Source organism: Loxodonta africana, chromosome 16, assembly GCF_030014295.1.
Source record: "Loxodonta africana isolate mLoxAfr1 chromosome 16, mLoxAfr1.hap2, whole genome shotgun sequence".
Classification (NCBI taxonomy): Eukaryota; Metazoa; Chordata; class Mammalia; order Proboscidea; family Elephantidae; genus Loxodonta; species Loxodonta africana.
Window position 1 is genome coordinate 34,877,747 of NC_087357.1, and position 26,357 is coordinate 34,904,103.

General features: G+C 36.7%; 1 protein-coding gene across 3 annotated transcripts in view; it reads left to right on the forward strand.

The window, feature by feature from the left end:
• The window catches only part of HPSE2 (heparanase 2 (inactive)), a 704,249-nt gene that overhangs the window by 49,929 nt on the left and 627,963 nt on the right, over positions 1 to 26,357 (forward strand). For 2 of the 3 annotated variants that reach the window (XM_010589074.3, XM_064269462.1), the window contains exon 3: positions 9,913 to 10,074. The exons of the other annotated variant lie outside the window; for it this stretch is intronic. In XM_010589074.3, the coding sequence (XP_010587376.2) occupies positions 9,913 to 10,074 (162 nt within the window). The remainder of the gene's footprint in view (positions 1 to 9,912; positions 10,075 to 26,357) is intronic. 3 annotated transcript variants of the gene reach the window in all.

Below are 26,357 nucleotides of genomic sequence, written 5' to 3' on the forward strand. Positions count from 1 at the left end.
TCGTGATTGAATGGTTTTGTATGGTAATGTGCTAATGAATACCTGGGTCTATGCATTTGTGAAAACTCACAGAACTTTACACGATAAAGAATGAATTTTACTGTCTTCAAATTAAAAAAAAAATCCACCAGGATATTATTTTAACTATGAAAATATATCAGACAACCCAAATTGAAGGACAGTCTACAAAATATCTGACCAGTATCTTCAAAAATGTCAGGTCTTGAGGGACGAGGAAAGACTGAGGGACTGTCACAGTTTGGAGGAGACTGAGGATATACAAAAACTAAATGCAATGTGGGATCCTGGAACAGGTTCCGGAGCCTGAGGTGGAAAGTAGATTTGACAAATGAATCTAACTGTATTACAATGAATGACATAACCACACGGAAGGCCTAGAAAGGAAAGGAGCTGACCTAAGTAACTTTATTTGACTGGATACTGCAAACCTTGGGGGCGGGGGTTGGGGGTGGAGCTGTACAAAAACACAATCCTGTAGTTGATGAATTTTTTCTCATAGGGAAATTGCTGTGGGCTAGCAATTCTGAAACTACTTTGCAAGTATGCTAAGATTGATTAAATAAGTAAATATATTGTAGTTGGTGAGAACCAGGTTTCTCACCATCAGAGGAAGAAGATACAAATAAGCAAATGGGAATGCTAAAATGAGCCCTTTGGTGTTGGATTGGACTTGGAGGCATCAATATGAACTAATGTGTCCTTTTTATTATCTCTCAATAGATATACAGGTAGATACAGAAATAAATATGGATTTGTGTGTATATGTTAGTATACGTATGTACGTTTCCTACCTCTATCTCCTGAGAAGAGCTAGAAGCAGTAACACTTCAGTTGTTATTGTTGTTGTGTGCTGTCGAGTCAATTCCGACTCACAGTGACCCTGTATGACAGTGTGGAACCGCCCCATAGAGTTTCCCAGGCTGTAATCTTTATGGGAGCAGATCTCCACATCTTTTTTCCCGTGAAGCTGCTGTAGCAATAAGCATATGTGGTGCCCAGATCTTGGTTTCTAAATATCATTCTCCAAAAAAAGGAATTAGAGGTTTTTGGAGAAGTTTCCAATTCCAGGGCTAGGGCAAGGGAAATACAAGATGATCCTGGAACGTCTTGTGATACCAGAAAGTAAGGAAATGCTTTTAAAAAAAAAAAAAGAGATGGGAGTATGTTTTTAAAAGGATACAGAAGCTGACCTGAAAGAGCTCCCAATAGTCAAAGCTGGAGCAATGTGAACGAGAAAGTAAATAAAGATGATGATAGATTATAACCTAAAGAATAAAATACATATCCATAAGTCCATACTGATGTAAACAAATGATTGAATAAATACATAAGTAAATGGAGAAGACATAACTTTTCCTTACAGAATTCCAATTAATAAATGTTGAAGGAATGAGAAAAATAAAAAATCACCATTATACCTCACAGTAATAATTGCTGTAGGCAATTATTTGTTGTTTATCTAAAATTCAAATTTAATTAATGTCCTGTATTTTATCTGGCAACCTTACCTGAATGGTTGTTTTTGGTAATTTTGTCTAGTTTATATATATACATTTTTGGGAAGAGAGAGGATTCATTGATGTCTTCACTTTCCTTAGCCAAAAGTCCTACTCGTAGGCCTGGTTTTTACTTGCTGTAGATGTCGATAGTTGTGTGGGGAGAGAAGAAGAGTGTAAACTAAGGGGGGAAGCTCTAAATGTTTTCAAGTGTTGAAGGGGAAAAAAGAATAAGGCAGGCATCATTACTCCATCATAAATACGTATTTATTGAACACCTCCTTCATGCTGTATGCAGTGCATGGCCAGATGTTGAGGGGGGACAGATGATGCTGAGGGAAAAAGGTGAGAGGTTTGAACAAAGCACATACAGGAGTAAGAGTAGGGGAAACAGAGCAACCCAAGGATGAAGTGGCGAAGAAGGATCAGAGGTTACTAACTGGTTGATTGAAGGGTGGGGAAAGGTATAGCGGAAAGAAAAAAAGCCAAAACACAATCACTACTATTCTATTTCCTTGTCAGCCATACTTTATACTTTCAGAAGTAATTATGGACAATCACTTGATACTAGAACATCAACTTTGGCACAATATGCTCTCTCCCTTGTTTCTTGTCTCAGGGTGTGTGTTAGGTTTTTGGAACTCCAGAACTACATATCAAGGTAGAGATCGTAGGGGCAGATGGAGAGAGGATATATGAATACCTTTAAATTTGGAGCAAAATTTGGAACTATTTTAGTCATGTAACAACAAAAAATAGCAGCAAAAAGGGGAGAGCTAGCAGGGGAAATGTAGAGATTTAGAGATCATCCAGCCCACCAACTTCCCAGTTTTGTATATCAGAAAAGAAACCAAGGTATAGCAATGTTATTAGTCTGTGGTTTCATAGGTATTTGGTAAATCAGTAGAAATTCATACTTAAGTCTTCTCACTTTGAGTCTTTGTTATTTCTATTATGCCTGGCAAAGAAGACAAGAAAAGCATAAGTTTTTGTACAGCCATAAATCTTTCAATTGAAGATGCCCTATGGGAATAACAGTATTCTCCAATAGTAACTGTGAAATTTTTAGAATTGTTGCTTAATATTATTGTTAGCAACCCCTAAAACAACCAGCACTTATTGAGTGCCTAATATGTTCCTATCACTCATAACTCATTAAAAATATGCTGTTTGATTGTGAAAATGACAATTCTACCAAAAGCGATTTACAAATACAATACAATCCCGATCCAAATACCGAAAGCATTCTTTAAAGAGACGGAAATCATTAACTTTATATGGAAAGGGAAGAAGCCCCAGATTAGTAAAGCACTACTGAAGAATAAAGTAGGAGAACTTCCACTACCTGACCTCAGCATGTACTATACAGCTATGGTAGCCAAAACAGCCTGGTACTGGTACAATGACAGCTGCATTGACCAATGGAACAGAATTGAGAACCCAGATGTAAACCTATCCATCTATGGTCACCTGATCTTCAACAAGGGTCCAAAGTCCACCAAGTAGGGAAAAGACAGTCTTTTTAATAAATAGTGCTAGCAAAACTGAATGCCCATCTGCACAGGAATGAAACAGGACCCATACCTCACATCATATACAAAAACTAATTCAAAGTGGATCAAAGATCTAAATATAAAGCCCAAAACTATAAAGATCACAGAAGAAAAGATAGGATCAATGCTAGAGGCCCTAATACACAGCATTGACAGGATATAAACCATAACCAACAACACACAAACTCCAGAAGATGAGCTAGATAACTGGAATCCTCTAAAAATCAAACATGTATGCTCATCAAAAGACTTCACCAAAAGAGTAAAAAGAGAATCTACAGACTGGGAAAAAAATATTGGCTATTACAAATCAGACAAAGGTCTAATCTCTAAAATCTACAGGAAAATCCAACACCTCTACAACAAAAAGACAATCCAATTAAAAAATGGGCAAAGAAAATGAACAGATACTTCATCAAAGAAGACATTCAAGCGGCCAACAGATATATGAGGAAACGCTCACGATCACTAGCCATTAGAGAAATGCTAATTAAAACCACAATGAGATACCATCTCACCCAACATTACTGGCACAAATCAAAAAAACAGGAAATAACAAATGTTGGAGTGGCTGTGGGGAGATCGGAACTCTCATGCACTGCTGGTGGGCATGCGAGATGATACAACTATTTCGGAAAATGATATGGCGCTTCCTTAGAAAGCTAGAAGTAGAAATACCATATGATCCAGCAATCCCACTCCTAGGAATACATCCTAGAGAAATAAGAGCTGTGAAATGAATAGACATATGCACACCCATATTCATTGCAGCATTGTTCACAGTAGCAAAAAGATGGAAACAACCTAGATTCCCATCAACAAATGAATGGATAAGCAAACTATGGTATATACACACAGTGGAGTATTTATACAACGATAAAGAACAGTGATGAATCTGGGAAGCATTTCATAACATGGATGAATCTGGAGGGCATTATGCTGAGTGAAATAAGTCAATCACAAAAGGACAAATATTGTATAAGACCACTACTATAAAAACTCATGAAAAGGTTTACACACAAAAAGAAACAATCTTTGATGGTTACAAGGGAGGGGAGGGGTAGGGATGGAAAAACACTAAATAGACAATAGATAAGTGGTAACTTTGGTGAAAGATAAGACAGTACACAATACTGGGGAAGCCAGCACAACTTGTACAAGGCAAGGTCATAGAAGCACCATAGACACATCCAAACTCCCTGAGGGACCAAATTGCTGGGCTGAGGGCTGTGGGGACCATGATCCTGGGGAACAACTAGCTTGAGTGCCATAACATAGTTTATAAAGAAAATATTCTACATTCTACTTTGATAAGTAGCATCTGGGGTCTTAAAAGCCTGTGAGCAGCCATATAAGATACTCCACTGGTCTCACCCCCGTGCGGCATGGGAGAATTAAAAAAAAAAAACAACTGAAGATACAATGGAAAGATTAATTCAAAGGACTAGTGGACCACATTTACCATGACCTCCACCAGACTGGGTCCAGTACAACTAGATGGTGTCCAGCTACCACCACTGACTGCTCTGACAGGGATCACAGTAGAGTTCCCAGGCAGAGCTGGAGAAAAAGGAGAACAAAATTCTAACTCACAAAAAAAGACCAGACTTACTGGCCTGACAGAGACTGGAGAAATTCTGAGAGTATGGCCCTGACACCCTTATAGCTGAGTAAAGAAGTCACTCCTGAGGCTCACCCTTCAACCAAAGATTAGATAGGCCCATAAAACAAAATGAGACTAAAGGGGCTTACCAGCCCAGGGGCAAGGGCTAGAAGGCAGGAGGCGACAGGAAAGCTGGTAATAGGGAACCCAGGGTTCAGAAGGGAGAGTGTTGACATGTCATGGGGTTGTTAACCAATGTCATAAAACAATACGTGTACTAACCGTTTAAAGATAAACTAGTTTGTTCTGTAAACCTTCATCTAAAGTACAATAAAAAAAAGTATATATATATATATATGCTGTTTGTTTTGTAATTTTCAAAAACGAGGAAAGGCATTTGGAGCAGGGAACTAAGTTTGAATATGTTTAAATTCAATGCCTGTGCCTTTAGCCATATTGCCTCACATAATGTAGGTGAAATACCTAGTCCTGTGCCTAGCAGGTTTAATCCCTATACTAGAATCATTCTATTGTGCCTGTGTTACTCAGCCTCTGTCTGAATATCTCCAGGGACAAGAAGCTCCCTCCAACCTAAGTAACCCTTTTCCTTATGTGACAGCTTCTGTTACTTCAAAGTTTTCTCATGTGGAACTGAACAGTATGTTTGTCTTTTGGCTACTCCCATAATGTTTGGCTTTCTGGATTTGTAAAGGATAAATGAACTATCTCTTCTTTATGAAAGCAAGTCTTTTTTTTTTTTTTTTTTTAGTTTTTTCTTTGCCAGCCTCATTACCCTCAGTTTTTTAACCTGATTTTAGAAATAAAAATTACTTCCCATTTTGGTACTTAAGCACTCTAGATGATCAGTATCCTTCAGAAAACATTACAGCTGGAAATAAATATATTACCAGAATAGGATCCTAACAACAAAATTAATAATTTTACTACCCTTTATTGTGAGCCCTGGTGGCGCAGCAGCTATGAGATTGGCTGCTAACCAAAAGGTGGTAAACTATACAGCAGGCACAGGGCTAAAGCCCTTTATGTATCTTTAAATTAACAGTGAATGAAGAAACTGAGTCTCAGAGAGGTTGCTTTCTTTTGTCACTTCTGCCACTAATAAGTGACCAGACCAGGGTTTCAAGTGATGTCTCCTTGACTTCAAACTCTTTGCTATGCTACCCTTGACTGGCATGGAATGTAGTATAGCTACGTTCTCATTCTATTAATTTAGTCTAAGATTGCATTAATATTCTTGGCAGCAATATCACAGCATTGACTTATGTTAAGCTAAGCTTGTATTCAACTAAAACCTACAAATCTTAAGAAGGTCTTAAATACATGAGCTTCCATCTGCACTGGCCTTCTCATCTTATGTAATTAATTTGCAGTGTAAATACAGGATTTTGTGTTTATATCTTCACCTTCCACCATGGGTATTTTAGCCCAAGTTTCTAGGTTGCCAAGATAATTTTGAATTTTGATTCTATCATCTGTGATATTAACTGTTCCTCCAGAATACAACCATATGCACCATTGTTAAGTATCCTTTCATTGTGTTTGTCTTAGTCATAAATACAATTTAAAACTGATTAGGGTAAAAAACCTTTTTTCCCCCAATCATTTTTAAAATGTACTTTTCTAAAGTCTAGAATATATGTTTGGGCATGTCCATGTTATTCTTTTCTATTTATAATATTAAGATAATATGGTCACTTTATTTCAAGCTTCCAGTTGGAATGATGTTGAGGGTGTCAGTTATAATTGTTGCTTTATTCTGCCTTCTGAGCATGAATTTATTAAATAGAAAGTAGAGAGTTTAGAGGGTATTCTACTCTTTGAATTATATTTCTATCAGAAAATCTCAGAATAATTGAAACTTCCCTTCACCCTTTATAGTATATTTTGGTACAACTTTTGTAATCTTTTCTGAGAAAGTAACATCCATATTTCCTTTCCAGATAGACAGTCTATGGTACACTACTATAATAGCACAATTTGGTTTTTCTTTTTTAGTTCCCCTCTGTTATTTACTGTGCTTCCAGTATTAAGCTTATGAGTTTATATGTAGGAATAACTTCTAGGGTTTAGTGGAAAGAGCGCTGGACTTAACTTTGAAAATTTCTGGATGAGGAGCCCTGGTAACGCAGTGGTTAAGAGCTATGGGGAGCTATGACTGCTAACCAAAAGGCTGACAGTTCGAATCCACCAACTGCTCCTTGGAAACTCTATAGGGCAGTTCTACTCCATCCTATATGGTGTCGCCATGAGTTGGAATCAATGCGACGGCAATGTGTTTTTTTTTTTTTGATATGCTCTGTGAACTTGAGCAAGTCACTTAAACTCCACAGTGGACCTCAGTTTCCTTATTTATAAAATAGGAATAATAGTATTTCTTCTTTATCATTTAGGATTACAGGATCAGGTTAGGATTGCAAAAAACAAGTAACCTGACTACCAGAGGCTTATATAAATTGTCCATTTGTCTCACATAATAAGCATTTAAGAAATGGGCTATCTAGCACAAGTTTAGTAGCTCAACAAAGACATTAGAGATTTAGGCTCTTTCCATGTTTCTGTTACACCATCCTTAGTGTGTAGTCCTTTGCCCTCATGCTGCTTGCCTAATTGCCACAAAATAGCTCTTATAACTCCAGGCCTCATGCCTGTGTTCCAGGCATAAAGAATAGGAAGAACCAAAAGGCCAAAGGGAAAAGCTGGTTTTCTCTTGGTGAGACTTTGTCTTTTAACTTGGCAAGGGAAGTTTTCATTAGGGATATCTGCCTGTAGCTCCTTGGCCAGAGCCGTGTTACATGACCACCTCTTGCTACAAGGTAATTTGGGAAATTGTATATTTTAGATCTTCAGTCTCTACATTAGAGGAAAGCAAGGGAGAAGGAATTGTGTTTCATGTTTCGGTCAGCCAATCAACAATGTTTGCCACATAATTTCTTAGGATTGTTTGGAAGGATTCAATGAGACAATGGGATTTAAAAGTTTTGTAGAGTGTAATTTAAATAAACACAAACTATATTCTTTCTGCCTTCTATTGGATGGTTTTAAAAACTAGAGTGTGTCTTTGAATGAATTTATCCTAATTTTGTATTCGAGCCTCAGAAAACCTATGAAATTAGTTACTTTTGTTCAGTGATTTCACTTTAGAAATTAGCCTAAATATGCTTAGGCATACATACTGCATTATTTCCAGCTAGCTCCTGTTTTCATCTAAGAATTAATGAGGACCATTTCCACACCTGGCTAATCTTCGTGTCCCACACATCCTAACCCTCATAGTCGTGGATTTATATTTTATATCTGGGCTTTTCTCTCTCTCTTTAATAGACTTAATTTCTTCAGAACAGTTTTTAGGTTTACAGAAAAGTTGTACAGAAAGTGCAGAGTGTGCTCATTCACACTCCCGCCCCCCACAACATTGCTTCTGCTGTTAACATCTTGCATGCCTGTGGTACATTTGTTGGAATTGATGAATCAATATTGATACATTATTATTAACTGAAGTCCATAGTTTATATAAGGGTTCACTCTTTGTGTTGTATAGTCCTATGGGTTTTGACAAATGCTTAATGTCATGTGTCTATCCTTATAATATGTAGTTTCTCTGCCCTAAAAAATGTCCTGTAGCTCCACCTATTCATCCCTCTCCTTGCCCCCTGGCAACCATTGATCTTTTCACTGACTCTGTAGTTTTGCCTTTTGCAGAATGTCATACAGTTGGAATCATACTGTTACTTAGCTTTTTCAGACAGGCTTTTTCACTTAGTAGTATGCATTTAAGGTTTTGCAACCGTTACCACTATTTATCTGCAAAACTTTTTCATCGCTCCAAACAGAAGCTCTGTACCTATTAAGCAACAACTCCCTATTCTCCTTTGTCCCCACCCAGCCCGTGGAAACCACTAATCTACTTTCTGTCTGTATGCATTTGCCTATTTTAGATAGTTCACATGAGTGCAATTAAACAATATTTGTCCTTCTATGCTTTTATTTATCCTTTTGTGCCTGGCTTATTTCACTTAGCATGATGTTTTCAACGTTCATCCATGCCATCTGGGCTCCTTTTTTTAGGGCTCTATTGATTTGGGGCCTGAAGATTACTTGTCCAGCACGTTGCTCCACCCTTCATGCTATATACCCTATTTTCTCCTAGTGTCATTGAGCATTGCTTAGAGAGCCAACAATTGGTACCATTAACCTGGCCATTAGTTTTTTTCTCTTCCAAAGCCATTGATATCAACAGTGGCAGAGTGGTTATTTTTAAGGTCTTTCTACTAAATCCTTCAGTTAGATGCCCAGAGCTTGAAAATTTCTAGAATTGCCATCCAGATTGCTGCTGACAGTATCATTTGTTCCCAGAAGAATCACTTGAATTATGTTTTAATTTGTAAAAGTAAGCAAATAACTTCAGGGCATGAAAGCTCCCTGTTAAGCGGGAAGCATTCTAGGTGAATGTTTCTTTCTGAGAAAGGCTATTTTCTGGAGAATGCATCTGCTTTGAGTAAAATCCAATTAAGAGTAAAAAGCAGCCCATCGCTAATGGGAAAATAACTGGTAAAGAGGCAAATCTACAAAGTGACTCTAGACCTTCTATTGCTCACATAAGAGACCTAAATAATATTCCTGGGTTGAAAGAGAGATTACTGAGTCAGAATGAAGCTATTTTCCTAGAAGTACATGAATAATAGCAGGAGAAAACCACAGCTAACCCACCCACAAAGTGGCAGCCCTAACTTGAAACAAGACTGGCTGAGAGGTGAACTTAAAAGTAGGCCAAGTATCCTGGATACGCATTGTGGAGTGGTCATCTGGTGCTATGGCATGAGGTGGAGGAAATGACCCTTGTAGTCACAAGTGTACAGACAAAGCTGTATTATTTTTCCCTGTGGAGAGTGGTAAAATATGTAAAGAAAAGGCCTCAGGGTAAGTAAGTCCTGGACATGGGCTGAGAAAGAGACTGGAGGAGTAAGAATCTTAAATAAGGTCAGAGAGAGGTAGGAAACAGAAAAATCTCCAAAGAATTTGGAAATGACCAGCACTCTGTAGGATGTATTATAGGGTTCAAGACCTTTCAGGTTTATTACCTCTGAATCTCTTCAGTCTGGTGAAAATACTGGTAGTTTCTAACTTTTGTCACTCTTTTGAGTGAAACAAGACTTTGATGTATTTTTTTTTTTAATTTGTTTTTGTTTTTGCTGCCTGCCTTCTTCCTTTCTTTTTGTAGACATTGTTCGAAGTGATGTTGCCTTGGATAAACAGAAAGGTTGCAAGATTGCCCAGCACCCTGATGTTATGCTGGAGCTCCAAAGGGAGAAGGCAGCTCAGATGCACCTGGTTCTTCTAAAGGAGCAATTCTCCAATACTTACAGTAATCTCATATTAACAGGTAAGGCTACTGGAGTCAGCTGAAGTCTTAGAGCTCCATAGATTGATGGTTTTATCAGTTAGCAGCATGATGCTTGGGAGACACCAGAAAGGGATCCAAATGAGTCCACCCCTTTCTGTCCTCACCCAGCATATCCCTTTGTTTAATTGTGATAACTCTTGTCTTCCTATAACAAGTATTTCTTGTAGTCTGCAAATGTATTTTGGCTTGAGGTTATGGGCAATTCAGCATGTGTGTTCTCAAAAGGCAGAACCAATGAAAACCTAATGAAGCCTTGTAAAAATATGGCTTTCTAGATGTGTGCCAGTAGATTTGAGAGAATTACTAAATTTGGTGTCTCTTAAGAAGCAGCTATTTTCCTTTTTCTGTGTATGCCCTTTCTATGAACCCAGTGAATATAAAGACGAAATGTAAAAGAGATAATGATCCGCAGGCAGAGCTGAGAATGTTCTATTCCTGGTGGAGTTTGAAAATATCTGGGGAATTTGACTTTCTTTTTAAGAGCGAAAAGGCTATGAGACAGTCACACTCCCTTACATCCTTGGTTCTAGGAGGAAAGTGAGTATGTGTGAGAACTCCAAGAAGAAACAACTTTTTGCAGGGCTGCCTGCAAACTTTCTGGTAAAGAGCATGTGAGTTGCATGTCTCTGTCAGGTTTGAAAAAGAATGTAATAGCAGACTCTAATGTGAAAATCATTAAGGATTTTGGATGAACTAAGAAGAGCCCTGCAACTTACCTCCATTTTCTTGAGGGGATGCCCTGAAGACCTGCATTGTATTGATCTAAATAAATGTTAACTAACCAAAAGCATGTCTTTTCCCTTGTTTATGAATATTAAAAAAAAATAAAAAGATGGAACATCTGACAGGCTGCGAACAACTCACGCTTACTTTTTTAAACTCCAGATTAGGAAAATTTTAACTTTTTTTTACAGGCTTCTTGGCATTTCACCAGGAATTGCTGAGTGGCAACCAAATTGTTTTGCTTTTGAAAAAGCATAAGACTCTTCCAACTTTTCTTCTGTACCTGGTGGAAAACCCAACACCATGAGATGAAAGCCAGATTTAAACGTGGCTTTTGTGAGCAGAGAAGAGGATTATGGATTTCATAAATGTGAGCTCTGGTTTGATAGTTCGTTAAGGAGGGAAAACTTGAAAGTGATTTATGACCAATGCATGTATTTTCCTAAATTGGTTAGTGAAACTGGGTTTAAGTTTTAGATGTTTGAGAAGAACATATATTTCTCTCCAAATTTCTTTTCAGTCCGTCCCACATTTGTGTACGTACATGTATTTAGTATTTTCAAGTTCAGTTATTAGGTATAAAATATTTTTATTCCTTCCTTATACTAATATTTTTAAGGCATATAGTAGAGGAGTCAGACCCTGTGTTCTTTAATGTGGCATCGAAAGGGCTTAGGGTAATTCTAACCCTAAACTGTGAATCCAGAATGTAGCTTGAAGGCATATTATCTTTGAAAACACAAGTGTTCTATTGAGTTCAATGGAATCTTTTCTAATTCTCAGTAACATAATCCCTTTGGATGTTTATTCCTAGTTCAAACTGTTGGAATCAACATTGTCAACTTTTACCCTGACAACTTGCTTACTTTCCACTAAACAAACTTACCCTAGAGAAGAGCCTCTTTCCTGCTCTCACTTCTCCCAAGCTGCTTCAAAGAGTTCTCAGGCATTTTCCACATTTTTCACCCAAATGCCTGCAGAGGTGGTACCTTGCCGTAGACAGAGCATTTGGTGTGCCCTGGTTTGTTTACATTAAAGTTCAAAAGGTTTTGGTTCCAGGTGTTGGGAAGAGATGGAGTCATTTCAATTTAGAGCCAATGGTAAAACTATTTAATGTCCTTTAACTAAGTCTTTGATTTTACACAGCGTGGTTTTCTAATTGTTATGAAGTTTAATCCTTGATTTCTTGTATAAATCTTGAGAACATGGTCTCCAGACAGCTAAACATAATATTTAAACATAACTAAACTAACTTTTGTAAATATTTCCCTTTTCGGTGATGAATGTATATTGGTAAGGAGGGTGAGGTTGAAGGGGCAGAGACCTCTGAAATGAAGTGACTTTCTTTACCAACACATCCAGAACACCTACTCCAGGATTTCTGCTTGGTGATGTTCCACTTACTTTGTATAACTCTGGCATAATGTTTGAAATATAAACACTGAAAGTATTTAAGTGGAACAGGATAAGGAAACTGGGCCTCCAAAATCTCAGCAATAGAGCACTTTTTCACATCCCCCCTGCAATTATTTACAGAATTTCATGTCCATGTATATATAGCAGTGTAGCCTAACTGTTTGGTTTGGTTTTGTTAGCTAGTGGTACATTCTTTATTTTTAAGATGAGACTACTAAGATCACAGTAAAAATTTAATAAAGTGATTGAAATGTCAGTATAATAAAAAAATAATAAAGTGATTGAAATGTCAGGTGGTTAAAACATGTTTAAGATGGTAATTATTGTCCTCTACTTCACAAGCAATTTTTTTTTTTTTTTTTTTACCTCACAAGCAAGTCCTCTTTCTTGGTATTACACCTTTAGCTAATGTGACTGTCAGCCGTTGAGGGGAGGGGAACGCCTTCATGTTCTGCATCCCAGCTGATGATCCCTCTTGAACAGCCACCCCTCAGATGAGGGAAAATTATATTCTGGATTAGAGGGTCTTCTAAACATTTAATTAAAAAGGAAATAATTCTACAGCTCTTAGTGACAGCCAGGTTAATGAAAACTAATCCAATTCTTTGCATACATTTCATTGAAGTGTTCCTTATTACATCATATTTTTGGGAATCTGGGTTGTTTTCATGTATTTTTACATGGTTTTGAACTTGTCGTAATGTTTTCATGTGAATGATTTACATGGTTTTGGAAATAATGTCAACCTCACCTAGCCTACAGGGTTTTTGAAGGAAACTGTAAGGTTACGGGAAGGTTATGGAGTAATTTCAGTATGGCATCCGTGATAGAGTTATTTTAAATGGTCATGAATCCTATGCTACACTTTTCAGCCTGACTCACCAGCATGTACATATATGCTTATCCTTCAGCTTCTTGAGTGTGATAGTGTTAATCACTGTGCATGTCAGGTAATGTGTTGTTCTCAAGGAATGACAAATGAGAGGGAGAGTTGGGTAGGAGTTTTTAAGAGAGAACAGGTATCATGTCTTACACTTTGCGCTCCCATGATTTTTTTTTTAACTTTAAAAGATTAAAAAAAAAATTTTGTGTGTGTTTTAAGTGAAAGTTTACAAATCGAGTCAGTCTCTCATACAAAAATTTATATACACCTTACTGTATACTCCTAATTGCTCTCCCCCTAATGAGACAGCATACTCCTTCCCTCTACTCTCTATTTTTGTGTCCGTTTGGCCAGCCTCTGACCCCTCCCCATCTCCCCTCCAGACAGAAGATGCCCACATAGTCTCGTGTATCTACTTGATCCAAGAAGCTCACTCTTCAGCAGTATAATTTTCTATCCCATAGTCCAGTCCACTCCCTGTCTGAAGAGTTTGCTTTGGGAATGGTTCCTGTCTTGGGCTAACAGAAGGTCTGGGGACCATGACCTCCTGGGTCCTTCTAGTCTCAGTCAGACCGTTGTCTGGTCTTTTTATGAGAATTTGGGGTCTTCATCCCACTGCTGTCCTGCTCCCTCAGGGGTTCTCTGTTGTGTTGCCTGTCAGGGCAGTCATCGGTTGCAGCCAGGTACCATCTAGTTCTTCTGGTCTCAGGCTGATGTAGTCTCTGGTTTATGTGGCCCTTTCTGCCTCTTTGCCTCATAATTACCTTGTGTCTTTGGTGTTCTTCATTATTCTTTGCTCCAGGTGGGTTGAGACCCATTGATGCATCTTAGATGGCCACTTGCTGAGCTCACGTGGTTCTTAATGTAGTAATGCTTTATATATTTATTGAAAATATTCTGCTGTGTTCACAATGAATGAATTCACTTGAAGAGTTCTTATTCAGGGGTAATATTGACTTCTATTAAATAACTTTCATAGGTTCAGATTCAGTTTTTTTTTCTTTTTGAGGTATAAATTGAACTTTTGTGGAGGATCCCTGTACTGCACTCAAATGGAAAACAGAAAATAAAAATTAAAAGCCAGTCATAAAAGGTAATACCTTTTCTAGGATTTTATATAGAACATAAACCTCTGGAGAGCAAAGAATGCCATATTTGTGCAGTATTCTGGATAACACTTAGAGCATAGTGAATGATACTGAAATGACATCAAATTTTTAAAAATTTATTTGTGCTTTGAAGTCATCTAGTCAACCATCTATATGCAGGCAGCCTGAAGTGTAGCCATTATAGATAGATGGCATTACTCAAGACACTTTACAATATTCCCTTATAAGAACTTTTGTCACGTTACTGGCTTCCCCTTTTGGTTTTGTACCTATTTCTTTGGTCTTTAGAAGCCCCAAATTGGACTGGGATTCCAGTGGGCCAGCTTTACTGTTTAATGGTGGCAAATGGATTGAGCAAAAGAGTCAGGTACATCCTTGTTTTGGCCCATTCTGCTAACTTAAATTGAACAAAAGGGCTCAAACCTGTGGTATGAGAACTTTTAGTTTTCTTAAACCATAACGTACAGTGGACTAGTTCTAGATAAGTATACGGCTACAGTAGGCAACCAAGCACAAAACACTATTTTAGATTCTAATTCTTCCTCTGCAGCATTTTTCTTGGCCATCCCAACCTAAAGCGATCTTCATTTGTACTGTTACTTAACAACTGTCTATGCTACTAATTTGGCAATTTGACAGAAGTTTAAAGTGATTTCTGCTAACATCTATTTATTTGAAAATTATTTTTTTTATTAGTGGTTTGAATAAATCATTTCTACTCTCAAAATTTTCTATATATCTCCTATAGCTTCTCAGAGTGAGTTCGTCCACTCACTGTTACTTTTGAGCTCCTGTGAGATCCACTTGCTTCACTATTTTACTAATTGCCCTGTCCTTATTTCCTCTGAGTAAATCTGCTAAAAGCTTATTTGCACAAACCATTTCATTAAAATTCTGTTTTCTTCCATTCCATCCCAGATGCTTGGATCAACCTCATGTCTCTCATTTGCCAAGTTCTCTCTTAGGTCATCCAAAGCTGTCCTTCAAACCACTTTGTATAGTAGCACCACATTTTACAGTGGTGTCAGGGGACAAGGAAACATCTGCTTCATAAGCTTTTTGCTTTGTAGTGGAAGAGAGGTACATTTGTCTATCAGCGTGAACCCAGGCGCGGGCAACTGGTTATGCAGCACAACTAAAGCCTCCAGATCAGAGATTTTATCAGGTATTTCCCCCCAGCATTTAATCCCAAGTTTATCAAACAAAGTAAAGCAACATTTAAAATTGTAAAATATAAAAATGACCTTGAAACGTGGTTAGTATGCAGCAGCATGTGCTATTTATTTGCATTTTTATTAACATAGGGTGATGTGGGCTGTAGCACCATAGAAGATACTTCCAGAGAGCTACAGATAGTGTCACATGTGTATATACATATGTTCTAAATTCGGAATGCCACACTTTCTGGGGATATTTTTCAATATAAAAAAAACTATAGACTAGCCCATCCAATGAGGAAAGGTACACTTTTTAAAGTAGCTGATAAATGAAATCTCTGTATTAACCCATTTTTCCAGGTACTCAAACTAGTAAGCATCATAACCATTGAAGCACACTTATTTGGATTTTGCCTGTGTTTTTAAAGCAATGTGTACACACATTTAACTTCTCAATTCATGAATGTGATTCTGGATTTCAAAATTCCTGAGTCAAAATAAAAGACTTGATCTTGAAATCTGGTTAAACACAAGTGAATTTCCAGGTTTATTCAAAATCATTCCTAGGTTTGGAAGGGCTAAGCTTTCTTTATTAGGGATCAGGAGAAGGAGTTTATTTGTGTAATGAAGGAGCTTATTTGTGGCAGTTCATTTTCTACCTGGTTGGGAGAATGGGTAAGCAAAATACTTTGATTCAGCTTTCAACAAGCATTTATCTACTGGGTGCTTACTGTGTGCCCCTGTTGCCTGCTGTCACTCACAAAACGGTGCTTTTGGGGTACCTTGTCATCAGACTTCTCTAATGCTGACTACTTCTAGGTCAGTTACCCCTTCAAGCAGGCCAGGCTTCAAGTGAGTCTTCACACTCGTGGATCCTGGCTTACCTAGTTCAGGCCAATTGGCCACCATCTGAATGCCACCAACACTGGTGTCCAAACTGTTCTCTGCTAAATATTAAATTAAACAAGGAGAATTGTGAGGGTGTGACTGATTTCATAAGACAGGTGATCTTCCTGCTCTTTTTTTTTTGTTGTTGTTATAGGAAAAAATTCATCCAAAGTACAGATGTCATTGAATTTTTCTGAGGAAGTGTCATTCTTTTAAAAAATTAACTCCCCGGCCCATAATTGTAAAAGTAATGTATGCTCATTGAACAAAGTTTGGAAATTCTTCTAACCTAGAGATAACGTATGTGTGTGTGTATATATTTAAAACATAGTTGAAATTAGATGATGTATACAGTTTTATATCCTACTTTTCCAGTTAAAAAATTCTATAGTGAACACTCCTTATCTTGTTAAAATTCTTTAAAAAGGCTTCTCAGGGGCACGTGATATTCTTTCTTATGGCTATGCTAAATGCATCTTTTATAATGTTGGTATTTAATAATGTTCATTTTCTTAATAATGAAAGTTATACAAGTTTATTGTATAAATTTGAAAAACATAGAAAAGGAAGAAAAAGTCACCAATAATGCCATTACTCAGACTGTTAAAATCTTGGTATGTATATATATATGTATATATACCCAACCCAGTAACCCAGTGCCGTTGAGTTGATTCCGACTCATAGCGACCCTATAGAATGGAGTAGAACTGCCGCATAGAGTTTCCAAGGAGCACCTGGCGGATTTGAACTGCCGACCCTTTGGTTAGCAGCCGTAGCACTTATATATAACATAATTTAAATTGCTTATTAACTTATACACTGAAAACTGTGAGAGGCAGAACTTGATGGGACTGCCTTGTTTTTCTGGGTCTTGCAAGTTTTTCGCCTTTGACAGGGTTCAGTCTTTCCACTTTTCTGTCTTTTTAGTGGAAAATACTTGAGTTTTCCTTCTCTGACAGGTTTCTGCTTTAAATAGGTTCTGGCTTTTGCAGCTTTTACTGTATATACAAATTACATCTACATGTTTAAACTAGACATATATTTATACTTAATAAGTTTTGGGGGGTATATATTATATATATAGTTTAAAATTGGAATGATTCTATATGATAGTTTTTGGTATTTAAATTGTTAAAATTCAAAAGTGGCACATACATTTTGGATCTTAGATTTTTAAAAAACTTTATTAGATGTTTTAAAATTATAAAAGTAATGAGTGTTTAGTTTAATTAGTTAAATCATACAGAAATAAATGAGGAAAAAGATAATCATTTTTTTTTCCTGGCCCTTCATTAAAAACCAAAAAACCAAACCCACTACCATTGAGTTGATCTTGACTCATGGAAACTAGTGTTTGGATATATATATTGGTTTTAAAATGTCTTATATATTTACAAATATAGATTTAAAAAATGGTTTGTTCTTAGTTAAAAAAGGGATCCAAATATGAATGTTATTCTATGATTAGTTCCCCCCCCATCACTTAATGGTATGTCATAGAGTGATCTCTAGGTCAATCCATATAGCTTGAAATCATTCTTTTTAATTATTTACATAATTTTCTGTAGTATTGAATATAACAATTTATTTAACCTTTTCCCTATTAATATACTTTCATATTATTTCCTATATTTTAAATTTGTCATTACAAACCATGCTTGAATAAAAATGATTGTATATATGTTTTTGTTTACTGAGTCATTTATTTCTCAAATAGGAAGTCTGAGTCAAAAGGTATACTTATTTTTAAAATTTATAAAGTCAGGTTTATTGAATTGTAATGTACATGTACAAAAATAATTTGACAAATCTGTATAGTATATAGTCACGTCACCACCACCGGCATCAAAATATAGATTTCTCTCACCCTACCTACAAAGTTTTCTTGTGGCCCTTTGCAATCAACCTTTTCTCCCAACCCTCAGTCTTCAGATGCCTCTCATCTGATATCTGTTCCTAAGTTTTGCTTTTTCCAGAATGTCATATAAATGGAATAATAAAGTGGTCATGTGTGCCTGGCTTCTTTCACTTAACATAATGCCTTTTGAGATTCATCCATCTTGTTGTATATATCAGTATTTCATTCTTTTTTATTGCAAGTGGTAGTCCATTATAGGGATATTATACAATTTGTTTATCCATTCATCTATTGGTGGGTATTTGGTTTGTTTCTAGTTTTTGGTGATTATTAATAAGTCTGCTATAAATATTTCTTTTCAGATCTTTGTGTTGAAATGTTTCTGTTTTTCTGGGTAGATACCTGTAAGTGGGACTGCTGTGTTTTATTCTAAGTGTCTGTTTAACTTTACAAGAAACTGTCAGACCGTTTTGCAGAGCAGCTGTTTGCATTCGCGCTAGCAGCGTGTGGCAGCTCTAGATCCTCCGCATCCTTGCCAGCTCATGGTATTGTCTGTCTTTTAAATTTTAGCTGTTCTAGTGGGTTTGTAGTGGTATTTCATTGTGGTTTTAATTTTTCATTTCATTTATAATTAGTGGTATTGAAACATCTCTTCATATTTTATTTGCCATTTGTGTATCTCCTTTGAAGTGTCTGTTCAACTCATTTGCCTGTTTTTTTTTTTTTTTTTTTTTAAATTGATGAGTTTTGTTTTCCTTTTACTGAGTTTTGAGAATTCTGAATATATTCTGGGATACAAGTGTTGTATCAGATATGTGGTTTGCAAATATTTTTTCTCAGTCTATGACTTGTTTTTTTATTTTCTTAAAGTCTCTTTCAAAGAGCTGAAGGTTTTAATTTTGATAAAGTCCAATTTATGGATTTTTTACTGTTTGTATTTTAAGTTTTAATTCATCTTGTCAGATTATTTTCAGAAAAGGTGGTAACAATTCACGTTCCCACTAGCAGTACTGGAGAGCAGTTATTTCCCAGAATTCTTGGTACCACTGGATGTTAGTGCTCTTTTGAATATTTTTCAGTCTCAAAGGTGAAAGACAGTATCACATTGTTGCAGTTTTCTGACTATAGCCAGGATGAATATATTTATCGTGTGTTTATTGGCGATTTGCATTTCCTTTTTGGTGAATTACCTATTCATATTCTTTACCGTTTTTATTGAGTTTTTGATCTTTTTCTTGTTAGGTCGTAAGCGGTCTTTGTGAATTAGAAATGTTAATCCTTGTCATATGTATTACAAACATGTCCCTCATGGATATCATGTATTTTTTTTACTCCTTTTAATTTAAGGGTTTAATATTTTAATATGTCTGGAATTTATGTTTTGTGTAGTGTGTGTTGTTTTCTTCTGAATAGCTAGCCAGCTTTGTCTGTACCATTTTTTAAAATAAACCATTCTTTTGCTATTTCTGAATTCTTATTTTCTGTCATTTTTTCTTTTTCAAGATTTTCTTGAATATTCTCATTTAATTTTCCTAATTAGCTTTTCAGTCATTTTTCCCACTTCTGGAAAATTCGTCACTGGATTCTGATCAGAATTAGATTCAATGTATATTCTGATTTGGGCAGGATTGGCATTTTTCTGATGTTAAGTGTTCCACTCAAGAACATGGTTTATCTTTCAACTTGTTCTTTCTTATTTTTAGTCACTTGATAATATTTTCTCCTTATACCTTTCTTATTAAATTTATTGTTTAATATTTTATAGTTTTGTTGACATTGGGAATGAATTTCTTTTTTCAAATAACTTATTACCAGTATAGAGAGAAGCTGTTTTAAAGTATTTAGCTTATATCCATTCCTTTACCAATTTTTTAATAAATTCTAATAGCTCATCAGTAGAGTCTCTTGGGCTTTATAGGCAAATAATCCTATCAAAGACAAATGTAGATTCATCTCTTTTCTAAATTTTTACCAATTATTTTCTTTTTAATTTCTTAAAGCCTCCAAAACAGTGTTGAAAAATAGTGGTAATAGCGGCTTTTTGTATGATTTTAATGAAAATGACTTCACTATTTGATGTGTATAAACATTTGGATATCTTCTCACTAAAACTGACACCTTTAAAGTAAAAATAAAAAAATTTATTTTAAATGGAAATGACTTTTATTATTCTCTTGATTATGACAGAGATAAAACTAATATTTTGATTAACATTCCTCAAGACATGTTTTTAGTCTTTATTGTTAGCTGCCATTGAGTCAGCCTCTGACTCATGGTCCCATCTGGGTACAATGGAGTAAAATGCTGCCCAGTCCTGTGCCATCCCCATTGTTGGCTGGGGATTGGATTGTTGTGCTCTGTAAGGTTTCCACTGGCTGATTTTTGGAAGTAGATTGTCAGGCCTTTCTTCTTAGCCTGTTGTCTGGATGCTCCCCTGAAACATACTCAGTATCATGGCAAAGCCCCCACTTGGCATGGGTGGTGACTACACATGAGATGCATTGGCCAAGAACTGATCCCAGATCTCCTGCATGGAAAGTGAGAATCCTACCACTGAGTTACCACTGTCTCATTCTCTATCCGTACACATACATAAGTCATAAGAAAAAAAAATGCCATCTATCGAGTCAATTCTGACTCACAGCAACCCCATAGGACAGAGTAGAACCCCCCCATGGGTTTCCAAGGCTGTAATCTTTATGGACGCAGACTACCACACCTTTCTCCAGAGGAGCGGCTAGTGTATTCGAACCACCAACCTTTTGGTTAGCAGCTGAGTGCTTAACCACTGCACCACCAGGGCTCCTTACATAAGTCATAGACATATAGAAAATGTACACACGCATAATTTTATACAAATCAAGTAATAAATAAATCAAACCAAACCCATTGCTGTCCAGTCTGCTCCAACTCATAGTGATCCTGTAGGATAGGGTCGAACTGCCCCATAGAGTTTCCAAGGCTGTGATCTTTATGGAAGCAGACTGCTACATCTTTCTCCCCTGCAGCGGCTGGTGGCTAAATAATGCAATATGTGCTTCTAATTTTGTAATATTTTCCTTAATATTTTGTGGACATCTTTCTATGTCGCTGAATATAGGTTCATATTATTTTTAAAGGCTGTGTTATAATTACATTGTATGGATATATCATAATTATTTAACTGATGTTATATTGAAAAACCATGACTGTCTCCATTTTTTTCCAGATTATAAACAATGTTGTGGTGAACATCACTGCATACATACCTTTGCATACTTCCTAGAAGTGTGATTGCTGTGGACATCATGCTTGATAAGGTAGAGAGTCAGCGAAAAAGAGGAAGACCTTCAATAAGATTAACACAGTGGCTGCAACAATAGGCTCAAATGTAGTAACAATTGTGAGGATGGTGCCGGACAGGGCAGTGTTTCGTTCTGTTGTACATAGGGTCACTGTGAGTTGGAACCAACTCGATGGTCCCTACCAACAACAATAATTGATAGACAATAATGGATATGGCCTTGTTTTTAATTACATTTTATTGATTACTAGCTTTACATTTCTTCTCTGTGAATTATCTCAATTCTTTTGCCCCCTTGAATTGGAGTTTAGTCTCATTGAATTATGAAGTGTCTTTACATACTCAGATAGTCATCTTTTGTCATGTGCATTACAAAAAATGTATTCTTAGTTTTTGTCTTTACCTTCTGTTTTTCTTTTCTCTCTCTTTCTTCTTCCGTGCTCACCCTTTCCAGACTAGTGGTTTAGGGATTGTCTTTACGCTACCCTTGGTGCCGGTAGTCCAGAACCAGGCTTTACAGTGGTGTTTGGGGGCTTCTGCTCTGTGGTGATATTTGTGATGTTGCACACCCAATTCCTGAGCCACATAGCCTGCCTGAGTTCTGAGTTCTAGGTGGCAAGGCTATGCATTTATCCCCCTGCCCTATGGTGCCTCCTCCCTACTCCTTACCATTTCCTATCAAGCTGTTACCTCTGGCAGCAAGCCAGCAGTACGCTCCCTCTCTCCCCGATTAGTGAGTCTGCCTCTGGTCCCCCCCGCCCCCCATCTCTCACTGCACACTTACTTTCTGTATTATCTCTTAGCAGTCAAACTACCAGCTGCCACTGTGGTAGTGATGAGGTTGGTGGGTTTAGAGCAGGGACTACTTTAGATATAGTAGTCAGGGGAGCCCTTCATTAGCTGAGACTTTCCAGCTGTGTAATTGTTAGTTTGTTATAAGCTTCAGCATCCCCAACATTAAAAAGTAAGTAGTAATGTGGCCTTTTCTCTTGGGGTTATTTTTGGGAGTCATAGTCTCAGAGGATGTCAAAACTTGAAAAATAATGTCTTGCTCTTGTACTTAAATAGTAAAATAGTGAGTATGAAAATACTTCATAAATGGTAAGAGATCTGCTTCATCTTTTTGTAAATGAAGGTGCTGTCTTAGTCATCTAGTGCTGCTGTAACAAATATCACAAGTGGATGGCTTTAACAAAGAGAAATTTATTTTCTCACAGTCCAGTAGGCTAGTAATCCAAATTCAGGGCATCGGCTCCAGGGGAAGGCTTTCTCTTTCTGTCAGCTCTGGAGGAAGGTCCTTCTCGTCAATCTTCCTTTGGTCTGGGAGCATCTCAGCACAGGAACCTCGGGTCCAAAGGGCATGCTCTGCTCTCACCATGTCTTTCTTGGTGATGTGAGGTCCCCAACTCTATGCTTGCTTCTCTTTCTTTTTGTCTCTTGTAAGATAAAAGGTGGTGCAAGCCACACCCCGGGGAAACTCCTGTTACATTGGATCAGGGATGTGGCCTGAGCAAGGGTGTTACATCCCACCCTAATCCTCTTTAACCACAGGTAGAGATTATGATTTATAACACATAAGAAAATCACAAAATGGAGGACAATCACACATAGCCTAACCAAGTTGACACATATTTTTGGGGGACATGATTTAATCCATTACAGGCATCATAGTAGCCTCTTGGTGCAGAAATGTGGAAATGGTTGGGTGACTTTTAGTTCCACATAATGTATTGGTTCAACATGTGAGTTTTGGAATCAGACAGTCTGAATCTAAGTCAGCTACATACTAGCTCTGTTACCTTGGACAAGTTTTTTACCCTCTTTTATGCTTTCATTTCTTCAGGTGTAGACAGCGATTGTACCAGTGCCTACTTAGAGTTGTTCTGAGAATTAAATAAGGTTATGCATATAAAGCATTTAGCACAGTGCCTGACATATAGCAAGTATTCAATCAATATTAGATTTTATTATTATGATTAATATTACTGTGCTTCCAAATGGAAGTAATACCCTTGGGTAGCTGAGTTTCCCTTCTGGTTCTGTAATCCCTCTGCTTTTAAAACCTCAACTGACACAGTGTGGTGAGATGGAACCAATCATAAATAGTTTCAGTTCTGCTGTTAATTTGTGGTAACTGCGCGATAAATCAGTTTACTACTTTGAACCTTGGATTTCTTGGTTATCTAAGATGTGTGTAAGGATTAGTGAGATGAAGTACAAAGAGTCACTTACTCCCCTGGACAGTGAAGCTCTGGAAATGTGCCATGTGGGGGATTGTTCATAATCTTTTGGCAAACATTTTAAGCTCCTTGAAGGCATGATACTAACTAGATGAACTTTGCATAGTGTTAGAATTCTGCCTGATTATTCTAAAACGAAGTCTGAGGCTGAGCAGAATATAAATTAGATGGTATTTTACATATTTAGAGAATAATGCTATTATCAACACAACGGAATGTTGCCTGTGTAAGAGTCAGTGGCCGTTCAGAAGTACCTAAGGTGAAAAAGCACATGACTAGAAGTTCCCTTATTATCCAACTCCTTTATGGTTTTAAGAGCAAAGATACAATCTGGCTTGAAAGACCTCTTACGAACTATGACACAAGTTGTTACTATTAGAGTCAAAACATTTCAAACATAACATTTGAGAAAAGACATTTCAAACATAACATTTGAGAAAAGGGTATAATTACAAAAACTGTGCTTGTATACATTGAAACCATTATATTGGCAATTAATATTGAGAACCACTAAAGGATATATTTTTTATAATGCTCATGTTCCGCTTCTCCCAAAATTAGACTAGGGCTCATTTGATTAATTTCTCTCCCAAGCTGATGAAAGCTTTGTCTTTATGGAGAGCAGAACGAACTTCCTTGTTTGTAGCAGTCTTTGTGTTAGGAAGACCTGAAGAGATAATGATTACTTCTTGCATTTCATCCTTACTCCGTAAAATATTATTGTAGAAAGGGTTTCTTTGAATTCATTTTAATTTTAGCCCTCCTGATTTCTCAGTATGAAAAGGAGTTTCTTATAGGTTCCTTTATTTAGGCTGATGGCATCACATCAAAATGTAACTTAATAAAAGCAATTTTGGGGGCAGCAAATTAGAAGCAGACAGCCCTCTGTGGTTCTGATTAAATCCAAGGGTGGATTTTAGAGTATTTAGATCAGTGTTCTCCAAGTTCGGGGAGGTGGGGAGGGGGTAGTTTATAGGCATCCAGGTGATGTGCAAGACATTGGGGTATTTTTGCTAATATTTGTGCAGTCAACTTGTCAGAAAATTACTAGCTTTGTACATTTTAAAATTTGTTCTGAGGGTAGACTGGTAATTTTCATAATTGCGGGGAGTTGACAATGAACCATTATCTATTAGTTTATTTTCAGTGTATTTCAACACACTGCTATTCTCACGTGCCCCGCTAAGTGGATTTAGGGGTTATATTATCATCTTTAAATTAACACTCAAAATGGACAAGAGGCTTAAAGGGATTTTTGAAAAGACACTGGATTAAATATAGGACTAATGACGTCAGTAGAAGGGAACAACAAGAAAATTGCAAAGCTGATGGTTTGTCTTTTAGTATGATCTCTTTGTCAGCCACATAATGAAGTAAACATAACCTGACAAGAAGTTGGCCAAGCAATGTCTAAATGATCAAGAAGACGATTTGAAATTTGGATTTACAAACGTTGTTTCTAAACAATGAATCTTACTGAAAGTTTATATAGTGTCCAGAGTGTTATTATTAATGCTATTAAAAATAAGAGCAAAAAGGTTTTAAAATCATTAACAAAATAAAGCAAATGTTTAAAATGTTGCTTATTTAATTTTTAGTGATTAATTAAAAATTTCTATTTTGAGCTGTGATATAATGTAACTAAATTACATTAATAATTACAGAGTGCAGTGTAGTGTGTGTGTGTGTATCTCAATGAAAGATATATGCTCAGAAATGTTTTCCTGATAAGTATATACAATCAAAAAAATTTGGAGACCGACAGACTAGGGATATATAGATCATAAGACTCAATCCGTGCCCTCATTTAAATTTCAGGCCCACAATGAGATAAACCTATAAACAACTATAACTCTTAGTGATAGGGGTATATTGGAGCAATAGGGGTTTGAGTTGTTCAGGCTAAACAGAGGAGTCGTTGTGAAGAAAGCTTGCTAATGATTTCTAAGTTTTGTACTCTTATAATAAAATTCTGCCTAGCAGCTGTTTGAGAAGTTAAGGACTGTTTGACAAACTATAAGGCCTAGGCAGAGAAGTATAGCTTTCTTCAAAGTTGTTGGTAGCCTCTGATACCATCAAATTAAAAAAAAAAAAAAGTTTATAGGTGAGTAACATGCCATTGTATACTGGGATCAGAGGTACTGTGATACTTGCACATGTGGTTTGGAATTAGAATTGTTAAGCAGCTTGGAAGGAACTCAGTCCTTGCTCTTTTTCCAAATCTCTCTTTTACCCACGGCAGGATATCAGTCCTCTGCTCTCTCTCTCTAGGTTTCCGTCCACACAAATGACTTTAACTGTCACCAAGGGTTTTTGTGGTGTCTATAGCTTATAGAATTCTAGAGTGTCTCTTTAAGAAAAACAAACTCATTACATATAAAATTTTATATAGAAGAGCAGAAGATTTTGAATTGCCAACACAATGCTGAAAACAAAGTTGGAGGACTTCAAGACTTAGTATAAAACTATAAAACTTTCTTGTGAAAGAATAGACAAACAGATCATTGAAACAGAATAACAAACCCAGAAGTAGATCCCAAATATAGTCAACTGATCTTTGACAAAAGAGCAAGGCCATTCAATGAAGAAATGATAGTCTTTTTAAACAAATGGTGCTGAGAGACAGCTGGACATCCACATATAAAAAAATGAAACTAGACACAAATCTTACACCTTCCACAAAAAATAACTCAAAATGGATCATT